The following is a 14,197-nucleotide window of genomic DNA, read 5'->3' as shown; positions in this document are numbered from 1 at the left end:
AATGGTAAAATGTTTGCACTCGTGAAATAAAAAGGATCTGATAAATGATATTACACCTAGGAACCAGCTGAAAATATTATTCCATTAGAAAATGAATATTCAACCAAAGAATAACTCTACTCTAGAGGTAATGTGTCAAAGACACCCTTCTCCAGAGGGCATTACACAATAGAATAGAATGGAGCATGGAAGGTTAGAGCTTTTCAAAGATGATGAGTTTCTTTAATTGACATGTGGTAAAACAGTCCAATAGAAATGAAGGAAGTAAAATATGCCATATATATAAAATAATAGAGGGAAAGATAATGTACATTTCAAGTGAAGAACAAAATTGTAAAATGAATAACTTAGAAGGTGACAACAATGCACACAATTTCACTGAAGGATGATAAATAGTATCACATAAGAAATTAAAAGAGATAGCAATCATAAGTTTGTTTATGAGATTTGAATGTAAAAGGTAATGAAAATTATAAAATTGTTAGTGCAGTCACTGGGGCATTTAAACTGCTCACAAATTTATTGAAGATGGAATATCAGTGCTTTGTGCAATTAATCATGGTTTTTCCTGAGCAAACTTTTTACCATTGTACAATTTTTACAAACATATCCATAAACAATTAAAATGCACTTAATGATTTGAAGAGCAGAGCAAAAGGGATAGATACCACTTCTTTTTCGTGAAGTACAGAAGTGGAATGGATCAAATAGAAAAGTTGAAAAGTTGCAAATTTGATAGATTTAATAAGTTATTAACTTGAAGAAAAACAACAATAAATAAAGCCTTGACAACCACATGGAGACATCTCAGAATTATTATATATGATCCTTGGGGCGACTTCTAATAACACCTGGGATGAGTTCTCCCAGGGTGAGTTTTCCATAATTCATTATCAACAATGCCAGTGTGTACACAGTGTCTCAAATGACGTTACACCCGCTATTTTTACAGGGGGAGGGAAGCACGTTGTTCTATTCAAGACGGATTGGGAGAGATGATCGCTTTTTCATAAATTTCTTCGTAACGAGTAAGAATAAAAGGTACAAATTTTCAGAAAATGAACCTTATACATATAGCAAATTATATATGAAGTTTGCGTGAATTTCAATTTTGGATGTTTGTCCCCATTAAATATGTAAAGGGTTTGTTGACATATCAGCACCATCCTGGCTATATAGTGCTCAGTTAAAATTAGTCCCATGCCTCCTCATCTGAAGCAGCATCACATGATGATTTCCAGGGCTGAAATGTTACCTCCAGAATTCACCCATCATAAGAAACCACACATTTAATGATCCTGGAAACAATATCATACTTTGAAAATAATGGCTCCACTTTTAGGATTGTAAGTATCAGGAATCCCGTAAAATATGAAATTCAGTTCTGAACTATCATTCAATGGAAGCCTCAAAGAAACAACATTTTTCTTTTTAACTGATTTATTCAAGAAAACAAAACAGTACAGTGACTGTGGATAATTACTACTGCATAGACATTGTATTCAAACATATAACAAAGATATAATAATTATAGTTTTAAATTGACAACAAACTGTAACTTACAAATGGCCCATTCTGTGGCAAACATAACACTGTCACATTGTCATAAGTTGGAGTCAGTGGGTAAATGTTGTACCATATAAGGACATTTTAAATTTATAACCGAATCAGCAGATGAGTAACTTGTCCTTTCGACCTGAATGATTGACAGATTTACTCATCTGACAAAAAATCAAACGGATTGGATGATGTGAAGGTTGCAGGACCCTCTTCTTCTTCCTCTTCTTCCTCCTCCTCCTCTGATAGTTGACTCCCATCATCCTTTTCTTCCTCCTCATCCTCATCAGTGCTTCCTTTCCCAGCATGCCTCAGTTTCCCAAGTCTGGTCTGTTGTTTAGATAACTGAATTGTCTCAGGGTGATTCTCCCAAAAGTCTGAAAATGAATGATGCTAATATAACAGAAATGGTAAAATGTGTGGTGTGCTGTCAAATATTCAAAAAGTAAATTAGCATTTAAAACAAAAGTGCTTGTAAATCACATATCTCCATGTTGCCCACTCTGAATACCCACCCTAAAAATCTGTGCATATTGGCATCCAGTCTCAGTGGGTAATACTCTGTCTTGAACCATGTCAGAGGAGTTGCACAAAATTACAAATGTATGCATGCATGAACACATGTGTTCAAAACAAAATGATCTATGCATGCCTCACACACAAGTGGTAAAAATTGCATATGTATGCATCCCTGCAAACAAAAGTGGTAAAAATTACAAATGCATGTATGCATGAATATACAAGTGTAAAAATTACAATAAACATATGCATGCAAGCACACACATGATAATAATTATAAATGTATGAATGCCTAAAAACACAAGTGAAAAAAATGAAAAATGTATACATGCATTTTAAAAAAATTACATACGTTTTCATGCATACATGCACTAACAAGTGTTAAAAATTACATAATTCCTGATTTTTTCTCCAAAAAGCTGAAGGGTAATAATTGCTTAAATGATTCATGTGTCAAAGTTCAAAATAAAAACTGATTATAAAGAGACCACAAATAATGTCTCTGTCAATAAAAACTCGTACCAGCCATACATGTGATGTGCAGATGTATGATGTTAAGCTTGAATGACTATCCTGTACCAAATTATTTGTGACCCTATAAATTATGAACTTGATTTAAATTCCTAAGTTAGCTAAATGGTTTGACTACAATATGCAGAATTAAACTGAAATACTGACCTATACCATGTGTGTGTGTGTGTGTGATTTGGATTTTTAACGTAGCTTTAACAATTTTTCAGTCATATCACTATGATGTCTGCAGTGGCAGTTTATAGTGACCAGTCCTAACACTAACCTCTTAATACTGAGTGCCAAGCGAAGCAGCTAAAGTACCATTTTTATAAGTCTTTGGTATGACTCGGCTGGAGATCAAACCTACAACCTCCCACATATGAGGCAGACACTCTAACCACTAGGCAACTGGAGCGGTTTTTACCTATACCAACATTTTCACCAATTGTTAAATTATAGTAGATCAAATTAATTAAATATATATAGAGGACCTTAAGGATAAACTAAGTGTAAAATTGATAAAACAAGACTCATTTCATATGCAACAAACTTATTAGAGAAAGTAACGATGTGAATATCCTGCCTAAAGTTACCAAACTGTTATATTCCATTCATCATTTATCTGTAATGACTTTATTTGGCTCAATGATGGATTGAAACATTGTTAAATAGTATTTCACACCAGAAACATACATTTCTTTCTTCTCAATACCTTTTTTATCTGTGTATCCTGGTGGTCTAAAACAGAGACACAATCTGCCATCCACAGCCATCCTCAGAATGTAATTGGCTGCCCTGTATGTGTCCAGTCTGGCAGCCTTGGCTGTCACAAAGCCTCTCTTCTTCGCCCATGCTGCATAATGCATTGATAAATCAAAATTACTTCCAGTTCATTAAAGTCTTCAAAACTTACATTGTAAACAAGAACCTCTCAAAGGGACTGATACCATACACACCCAATAGATTTTTTCAATCCATGAATAGTCTGTTTCTACCCTCCCATCATTCCTTTTAACTGTGGAGTATTGAAATCCTTGTAGAAATCAATTTTTTTAAAATAGTAAAATGTGTAATAATACATAGTTTCAATGACATTCTGTGCTAGGAGTATATCTTTTACTTGCAAATCCATCCCAAGCTACAAAGATGTAACCTCTATCTACGGATTGATTTGGTAGCACTCCATAGTTTCATAGTTTGCATAGGGTTAGAATATTAAAGAAAAAGAATTTCCCTGGGTTTCCTCACTCGTTATACATGCAATTCATAAAAAACCTTGTATATCTTATGTTTTGTTCAAAGAACCTTTAATTCTCTTTATTTTGGTGTATGATTGATGGCTGTAATATGTGTTAAAGAGTATACAGCTTGGCCTTACTCCAGATGTGCACCTCTCAAGCAACTGCTAGCTCCACTTGGTCATTTTCACTTCCTGAACTTCAGAGGTAAATTGTATAAAAAAACAGCTGATAAGTATATTTACATTTAATTTATTTGGTAATTATATAATTTTCATTGCACTTTCAGAAGCTGTTATTGTTTAGTCTGGCAAAAAATGTTTTCCCTTTAATAGCTGCTAAATATAGTGTACTTTAGACCAATACAGGCTGATATGTTTAGCACAAGGGAGCAGTCATTTTAGTAAGCAATGTGCTTAGATCATGTACAATTTCCACAAGTACAACATCCAAAGAAATGTCAGCCATATTACATCAAAACAACATAGAGGTATGCCAACATTCTCTCCATTGTGCATGTTTCAAATGCAAACATCTTCACTTTACATACATCACTCTCTCAAAAGTACATAATAACTGGTGAGCACCCACTTTAGCAACAGAAATGCTAAAAGTCATCTGCTTGCCAAGGTTAAAGTCAAATGAGAATGATCTCCCCTTGGACAGAGGGAATGGCACCCAAATGCATTTATTCCTCAGTTACTACTTGTGAAAGTGTGCACACTCTTGCAGGGGTGTAAATCTAGAGGGCTTTGCAGGGTGTGACTGTATTATAATTCAGCAAGTATTATTGATAAAACATATTTTACTCTAGTCTTTAGTTTCCTCTTCAAATACTTTACTGATCATAGTATATTAGAATAGGTAAGAGGAGGGAGTTGGAAATGTTTCTGGTCTCCTAAAGAACATGAAGCAGTTTCAAGTGGCAGGAGATATGGCTTGGACAAGCTCATTGCTTATGCACATAAATGGTGGGAGAATAAGTTTTTACTGACGCAAATTCAGCATATTCAGTAATCCACACAATTACAAAGGCACTGAATAATGTTATGGTAGCCTTTACAGGTCAAACTAGGATGAAAGGTGACACATTGTGGATGGATCAAATGTATTTGTGGTAAATGCTAGATAATGTCATTTCAGATCTCCACCACACAGTTTGGATGAGGTCAGTTAGGGAACAGCTGTGCTCACATGTTATGCTAGTAGCAAGCAACCTTATAAGCCAATATGCAAAAGAATTTGTTCAACTTTTGGGTTAGTCCTTTGTAAGCTGAAGGAAAACCTTTCAGTTTTATCATTTCTTCTTTATTTGTGCAGAAAGAATATGCAAGGTTTCACTCTTCTGATTGGCACAGTTCACCTATGAACCCTTCTGTGCCCTGTTGTGGTCCTGTTGATGCTCCTGGAACTAAAGGTGCACAGCAAATAATGATTTCAAGGCAAAGAACTGATCCCAACAAGAGCAAGATCCTAAATGCGTCCAAGAATTTGCAACTGTTGCCCCTAATAGACATTGGGGTTTACCTCTTTTAACTCCTTGGTAATATGCTTATGCTCCCAATGATGAGAAAGAAACTATCCACTCTCATACATATTTTTAACATGGTGGGATTTGTGGCAGCAATTCTATTCAATACTTGTTTTGAGGACTGTTTTTGTCTGAGGGCTATCCTAATATGAGTGGAGCATGTGTAGAATACCTCAAGATGGAAGACCTGCATTCAGCAGGCAATGTGAAGGCAGGATTTCTAGGGAATCTCCACTACTAAGTGAACTAGACCACTGAGCCATGATATTACCCACTTGGATGGAGCAATCAGGATGAGACGGCATTTTAATTTTCCTGCTATCTGAACAACTTGGGGATCAGAAAGAAGGGGATATACTGTATTTCATAAGATCATTCCAGTACAACGCAATCATACCAACAGGTCAGTTTTCCAAATCTTGTACAGCATAGACAAAGGTTGGGGTTTGTGTTCCACTTTGTTGCACAAGGCTGTGAAAGGTCAACCCATACAGTCAAATTTCAATTTAAGACCAAGTGGAGAAAAAAGCCACTAGCATGTTTATCTATTTCTTTCTTTCTCTGTTTATTTATTTAACAATAGAAGAGTTATATACATTTGCCAATTTTATGTTGTAGGATTCTATAGGCCTTTTAGTAATTATGATGCAATCAGTTCGATTCCAGCAAATAAACAAACTTAACACCAAATTATGAAGAAGTGTATTTTTTTTAAAAATAAACAATAATTATTTTGGTGTTTCAAAATTTTTATAGGATTTACAATAAATCTGATAAACAACACTGCAGTGTGACATAAACTAAGACTCCTCATAAGACAGCCAGATATTACAAAAATGTTCACAGAACATGGATGTGCCACCAAATTGCACAAAACTGACACAGAACATGAATGCCACATCACACTGTCTATAAAGTGACACAGAACCTAAGGGTCCCACCACACTGCCTCAAACACCTCCCCCCCTGAAGTTATAACCAAGGTATGATGGATGGATGGATGGAAAGACAAAGGTAACATTCAGACAAGGTAAGGACATGATTTCTCTAGGATTTAAACACATAGAAAATTCATGCACTGGCATGACTGTTAAGTTGGCAGTAGAGTTTGGGACGAGCCTAGGCTCGATAATGTTGGAGCATTTTCGGGGGCTTGAAGCTCGAGGTTGAAGCTCGACGAGTTTCGAGCTTACGCCTAGAAAAATTCTCCGCTTTTTTATATTATCAGACCGGATAAACTTGTGCGATAATTAATTGACTGTGGGAATGAGCGGCTTTACAGATTCACACAGCCTACGCTTCCCCATGTGTTGGTTGACCAGTGGGTGGTCACTGCCTTGCAACAGTCATCGCTGGGGGCTCCTAAGATAATAATTCTGACTATTATGATTGCGGCTGATGGGGAGAAGGGGTATTTCAACTTCTGCAAGCGAGCAAACCGGTGAACTTCTCAAACGTTTGGCCTGACGATAAGTGGAGCCGGAGGGGCAGTAGGCACACAACTGACGCCCGAGGGATTTCTTTTAAACTGATTTTTGAACAGTTCAAACAACATAAACATGTTATCAGCGATTTTTTATATTGTATCTGCTCTTTGCTTGTTGATTTTTACTTATATTTTATTTCTAAAGCAGTAGCGATGTCAAAAAATAAGAAATCAGCTGTTTGGACTTATTTTAACAAGCGCGGAAAGATTAATTTCGCAGCTTGCAATGAATGTAAGCAGACAATTTCATGTCCACAAGGAAACACTTCAACAATGCGTTGACATCTGTTTAGCATTCATCATATTGAGGTCAACAAGGATGAGTCTGAAACAGAGCCGAAGAAAATGAGAACAATGGATAACTTTGTTGTGAAAACTTCACTGGAAGAAATAGTCTCGAAACTCGCTGCAGTCGATGGATTCTGGATTTGGAAAATCACTCTTTCAGAATTTATTCGTCAATTGCTGTCATTAAGAGGAATGAAGCTACCTGCTGATGAAAGATCGGTGATGGTCCTTATTTGCAATTTTGAAGAAAAAGTGAAGCAACAAGTCATACAGGACATTAAGAAAGAACTTTCAGAATCAAAGAGATTTTCAATATCATTGGACAAATGGACAAGTATCGGAAATCGTTGATTTCTCAACATCAACCTTCATGCAGTCTCGTCAAAATATATCAATCTTGGTCTTGTCAGAATCTACGGAAGTTGTAATGCTGAAAGATTGAACAAGCTCGTTGAGGAACATCTTAATTCTTTTGGTGTCTCATTCAAACAGGATATTTTGCCTCTACCGGTGATGGAGCAAGTGTCATGATCAAGTTCGGAGAAAAATCGCCCGCTCTGTATCAAGCCTGCCTTGATCACGGATTGCATTTGGGTGTTACAAAAACCTTTTACAGAGAAAATTGCCCAGGTCAAGGAATTTCAGTTTTTTCACACGAAGGAACTGGATAGACTGATGATTTCGATGAAAGCAACGATGAATTGAATGCTGAAGAAGTTGAGATACAAAGCGAATCATGGAAGGAAAATATAAACACTGTGAGAGAAATTGTTAAATTTTTCAAAGGCTCAGCCATATGATCGGATGCGTTTAAAGCTAAAAGGTCAGAAAAATTTAACAAAGAACAACAACTGTCCCTCAACTGCAAAACTAGATGGATTTCCATGCTAAAAATGCTAGAAATCTTTATTAAATTATACAATGTCACCAATGAAGTGCTGAGTAAAATTGGATCCGAGCATCTCTTAACTAATTTGAACATAGAATTATTGAAATCCGTAGTTTTGGTGTTGAAACCGGTTGAGGTTACTCTTAATGCTATGAGCAATGAAAAAGCTTCTCTGAGAACCGCTTATGTTGCTATTAGCTTCATGAGGGAAAAAAGGGATCTCTTCAAACCGATCGATTAAAGAAATTATGCCAAGAATTTTCCTTGTCAAAAAGTAATGGTGAACTGACTGAAAATCTGAGGCGATTATCAGATGCCATCAGTACAATCAAACCGACTTCAATTGATTCAGAAAGAGCATTTTCAGTTGCTACTAATTTCTGTACAAAAATGCGATCAAAGTTATCGGATAAATCTCTGCATGCTCTTGTCTTTTTGAAATAGTATTATATTAACAAGAATGATGTTTAAATAAATTATAAAGAAAATTATTTTTCGTACTACTCAAGCTCGAAAAAATTACTGAGCTGGAGCTTGCACGAGCTTCAAATCCCCGAGCTTTCCTAGTTGGCAGGTGGGTGGATATTTTGTTTTTCATTTTAATATTGAAATGGGTGGTGAGGTGGGAGTAGTTTTATATGAGAAAAGTATGAATAAACCCTTTATTTTTCAAAAAAGTGTCCATGTGATAAAAAGTGTTTAACTAAAAAGACAAAATTCAATTATTTATCAGTGAATTATAACAGCATAGCTTTATTAATTAAAACTGTAAGCAATAGCCGAGATGTTAAGAGTGGAAAACAAAAAATCCACTGATGTATGTCATTAAACGCAGATAGTAATAACTAGATAATTATGGCATCTTGCTTCTTAGAGGCAAAATGTCGCTTAGTAAAAGCTTGATTTTGGCACTTGATCTTGAAATCAAGCACTTACATGATTAGTATGAGCCATTTAACATTTGTCAGTGCTATAGTTTTCTTGGGGTCTAGGCACATTATTTGTCTGCAATTCTCACATGGCCACTCATTTTGATGGCAGTATTTATTAAATTTAGTGTGGATTGATTCAAGACATAGTGCATCCTGGAGAAAACGCTGAACAATCAAATCACTAAAACTTTCCTGGCAAGATAGTGACAACATCTATGGACTTGAAACTTTCCTCCAATGATACACAGATTCAGAAAGAGCATAAGTAGTGTTGCTAGCCATTATTTTTAATTCAGTAAGAAATAAATGAATGAAAGTCTACATAATATGTAGTAATGATTCTGCACTCAAGAATTATGATTTTATGTGATGGTTAATGTAACGCCTAACGATGAAAAGCCTTTCATTTCTAACTGGTATTTCTGGCATTATGATCTGCACTATAAGCATTTTTCTTACAGAACGTGCTACCACATACCATCACAAATATCTGCAGCTGACCATTCTGCATCTTTATCCTCCAGATGCTTAATTTTAAGTGCCTGGGGGACATTGATCCTCTCAGCTAGGTAACGGATTGGTGAAACAGTTTCCCTGACTTGAGCAATCGGATATATCCCAGCTAGGATCTGAAATCCATGAAGAAAAAAGACACTTGTGGTTTTTAATAGAATGACTGTCACCTCATTAACTCTCATTGGGTTTGTGCCAAACCGATAATTAGGGACATTCTACCTGCTTCATTATTTTATTACTGTAAATTCTATTATTCTAGTACCACTGACTTTTTACAAATTTATCTGATTCAGAAAGAAGGTGAAACAAAATTCGCAAGATCTGTAAGGTCTATGTAGCTTGAAGAAAAAGCTTGCCGATCTACTAAAGAAACTGTATGTTCAATACAATATTGTCATTAAAGATACAAAATGGATACAACTTAAAAAATATTTTTCGTGCTCATTGTTGAATAAAATATGAAATCAAAATCTGCAAACCTGGTAGAATTCTAAAATGTACTGCTAAACTTAATGGAGAGTTAGATTGTCTAAAATTACTAACTGTATTACCTCCCTTGACGTAGGCTCAGTTTATCATTATCGTCATTCCAGAATGAGCTGATCATTTATTATCGTGAAAGAGTATTGACTGATTACTCATTTCAAGTAGAAACACGAGTATTTTGATGGGACTGATGTTCTACTGGCCAAAATGTATTTGCATGATTTCAAAATAACACCATTTCCTCTTTTCAATTGCTGAGTGTTGAAAGCCTCTCTGATATTCCTTAGTGTTAACAAGATTTAAAAATTGGATGGTGTGGCAGCCATAGCAGATGTAAGATTGGCAATATTTTAATTCAGACACAGTTAGACATCATTCAAAATCTTTTCATGAAAACCCCAAATGACCATCAATTCAGGAGGGGTAATTGTAAAATTTTCAAGACAGACATCTATGTAGTTATACTGGATGTAAAATTGACACCATTTTATTTGAGGAGCAATTAGATATCACAAGAGGTCTTTTGGTGAAAATACCCATCAACTGAGGTGAAGTAGCAATAAAAAAACATTTTCAAGATGGCCATCATGCCGTGAATATTTGATGCAAGATCAGTGACATTCTCGTGTAGGACCAATTAGAGATTATAACAAGTCTTCTGGTGAAAACACACATCAGTATGACTTTTGATTGAAGAGAAGTAGAAATGAAATGAATTTTAAGATGGATGCTAGGGTGACCATACTGGATGCCAAATTGGCACCATTGTCATTTAGGATCAACCAGACATTGTTAGAGGTCTTCTGGTCAAAATCCAATGAACATATAACCATCCATTCAGAAAATGTAGCAATAACAAGACCTTTATAGTGACCATATTTGAGGTCAGATTGGAACCATTTTCATTAAGGACCAACCAGATTTCTTAACACATTCGGCCCCAGCACTGTTATCAGTATCTCTGCTGCTATGCCCCAGAAACACTAAGCTGTGTCGAGCTGCTTGTGCTCCAGAGATCTTACCTGTTTGAAATTTTTTGAAAACATGGTGCACATGTCTTCATTCTTACCTTAATTTCTCTTCTTATATCCAGGTACAATCCACACAATTTTCACCATTTCTTCCAAATGAATTTGTCTACACAGTGATTTTTGTTCTTTCGTATTTGTCAAAGTCTTTCACAACTTTATACAGTATTTACAAAATTGTGTGCAACATTTATCCGCAAGAACTCTATCATCATCGCTGTCAGCATCCTCATCTTTGGATGATTTAATCTCAGAAACTTCTCTGTCCGAATCTAAATCTCAAAAAATATCCAACTGCCGAACATATATTTCCTCAGCTTGCTCAATATTTTCAAGATCAAACCCGAGAAACTCCTCATTTGTGCTCTCATCAAAAATCACTCTTATGTCCGCCATCAAATACGATTTTTCATGAACAGAAAACGTGTAGTGAAACCGTTCTCAAACAGTAACCCTTGGCTTCTGAACAATTCAAATTTCCACAAATGAAAGTAACATCATTTCTGACTGGTTTAATAGCTGTTTAGTTCTTGGAATAAACCCATTTCCATCCAATCTGAGACGTTGTATCTAACACATATTCATCACACCTGGAGACAGGATCGGCCATTGAATGCAGTAAACAATTCATGACTACAGGCGGGATCGGCCAATGAATGCAGAAACCGGATCAAGCCTACAGACGGGATCGGAGCCGAATGAGTTAAGAAGTCTTTCATTGAAAACCCTACACTGATATAACCACCCATTCAGGAGGTAATAGGAAAAAAAATATTTTCAAGATGGCTTCTATGACAGCCATACTGGATGTCTGAGTAGTGCCATTATCCTTCATGACCAACTAAACCTGGGGTGAATGTGTGCAAAAAGTCGCAAGGCAATCCTCCATGTAATTTACTAGGAGTGGCAATAACAAAGTCCTGCTAATGGACAGACAACAGGCCATCCCATAAACTCTTCTGGTCTATCAGCAGCAGAGTTAAAAACAATTTATGTGCAGTGTACATTCCCAATTTATGATTAAAAAAACTGCAGAAAAGGACAAGTGGTTCCAATTTTATCTTATTTTTAAAGGAATAAATAGCAGAAAATATGGATTTACTTCACATGCTGTGTACTGAAGTGAAGAATAATAAGGAGCTATATGAGTAATGTAGGGAAGTATAATAAATAACTATATGAATACTATAGGGAAGTATAATAAATAACTATATGAATATTGTAGGGAAGTATAATAAATAACTGTATGAATACTGTAGGGAAGTATAATAAATAACTGTGAATACTTTAGGGAAGTATAATAAATAACTGTATGAATACTGTTGGAAGTATAATAAATAACTATAAATACTGTAGGGAAGTATAATAAATAACTATATGAATACTGTAGGGAAGTATAATAAATAACTATATGAATACTGTAGGGAAGTATAATAAATAACTATATGAATACTGTAGGGAAGTATAATAAATAACTATATGAATACTGTAGGGGAGTATAATAAAAAACTATATGAATACTGTAGGGAAGTATAATAAATAACTATATGAATATTGTAGGGGAGTATAAATAACTATATGAATAATGTAGGGAAGTATAATAAATAACTATATAAATACTATAGGGAAGTATAATAAATAGCTATATGATTACTGTAGGGAAGTATAATAAATAACTATATGAATACTGTAGGGAAGTATAATAAATAACTATATGAATACTGTAGGGGAGTATAATAAATAACTATATGAATACTGTAGGGAAGTATAATAAATAACTATATGAATACTGTAGGGAAGTATAATAAATAACTGTGAATACTTTAGGGAAGTATAATAAATAACTGTATGAATACTGTTGGAAGTATAATAAATAACTATAAATACTGTAGGGAAGTATAATAAATAACTATATGAATACTGTAGGGAAGTATAATAAATAACTATATGAATACTGTAGGGAAGTATAATAAATAACTATATGAATACTGTAGGGAAGTATAATAAATAACTATATGAATACTGTAGGGGAGTATAATAAATAACTATATGAATACTGTAGGGAGTATAATAAATAACTATATGAATACTGTAGGGGAGTATAAATAACTATATGAAAACTGTAGGGAAGTATAATAAATAACTGTATGAATACTGTAGGGAAGTATAAATAACTATATGAATAATGTAGGGGAGTATAATAAATAACTATATGAATACTGTAGGGAAGTATAATAAATAACTATATGAATACTGTAGGGGAGTATAATAAATAACTATATGAATACTGTAGGGAAGTATAATAAATAACTATATGAATACTGAAGGGAAGTATAATAAATAACTATATGAATACTGTAGGGAAGTATAATAAATAGCTATATGATTACTGTAGGGAAGTATAATAAATAGCTACATGAATATTGTGGGGAAGGATAATAAAGAGCTATATGAGTACTGCTGGGAAGTATAATAAAGAGCTATATGAGTACTGATGGGAAGTATAATAAATAGCTACATGAGTACTGTAGAGAAGTATAATAAAGAGGTATATGAATACTGCTGGGAAGTATAATAAATAGCTATATGAGTACTGATGGGAAGTATAATAAATAGCTACATGAGTACTGTAGGGAAGTATAATAAAGAGCTATAAGAACACTGCTGGGAAGTATAATAAATAGCTATATGAGTACTGTGGGGAAGTATAATAAATAGCTACATGAGTACTGTAGGGAAGTATAATAAAGAGCTATATGAATACTGCTGGAAAGTATAATAAATAGCTATATGAGTACTGCTGGGAAGTATAATAAAGAGCTATATGAGTACTGATGGGAAGTATAATAAAGAGCTATATGAATACTGCTGGGAAGTATAATAAAGAGCTATATGAATACTGCTGGGAAGTATAATAAAGAACTATATGAATACTGATGGGAAGTATACTAAATAGCTACATGAGTACTGTAGGAAGTATAATAAATAGCTACATAGGTAGTATAATAAAGAGCTATAGGAGTACAGAAGGGTAGTATAATAGCTACACAAGTTCTGTGGGGAAGTATAATACATAGCTATATGAGTACTGTGGGGAAGTATAATAAATAGCTATATGAATACTGATGGGAAGTATAACAAATAGCTACATGAGTACTGTGGGGAAGTATAATACATAGCTACATGAATTCTGTGGGGAAGGATAATAAAGAGC

General features: G+C 34.6%; 1 protein-coding gene across 1 annotated transcript in view; it reads right to left on the bottom strand.

The window, feature by feature from the left end:
• Positions 1-1,422: 1,422 nt before the first annotated feature.
• LOC149794508 (guanine nucleotide-binding protein-like 1) overlaps positions 1,423-14,197 on the bottom strand; it is a 49,613-nt gene continuing 36,838 nt past the window's right edge. The window contains exons 11-13 of the mRNA XM_089968758.1: positions 9,432-9,582; positions 3,302-3,442; positions 1,423-1,934 (exon numbers count right to left, since the gene is read on the bottom strand). Of these exons, the coding sequence (XP_089824884.1) occupies positions 1,714-1,934; positions 3,302-3,442; positions 9,432-9,582 (513 nt within the window). The 3' untranslated portion in view covers positions 1,423-1,713. The remainder of the gene's footprint in view (positions 1,935-3,301; positions 3,443-9,431; positions 9,583-14,197) is intronic.

This window comes from Sinohyriopsis cumingii, chromosome 8 (genome assembly GCF_028554795.1).
Source record: "Sinohyriopsis cumingii isolate HCF-2022 chromosome 8, ASM2855479v2, whole genome shotgun sequence".
Taxonomy (NCBI): domain Eukaryota; kingdom Metazoa; phylum Mollusca; class Bivalvia; order Unionida; family Unionidae; genus Sinohyriopsis; species Sinohyriopsis cumingii.
Note: the sequence above shows the minus strand (reverse complement) of the source record. Positions and strands in the feature narration are given on the sequence as shown.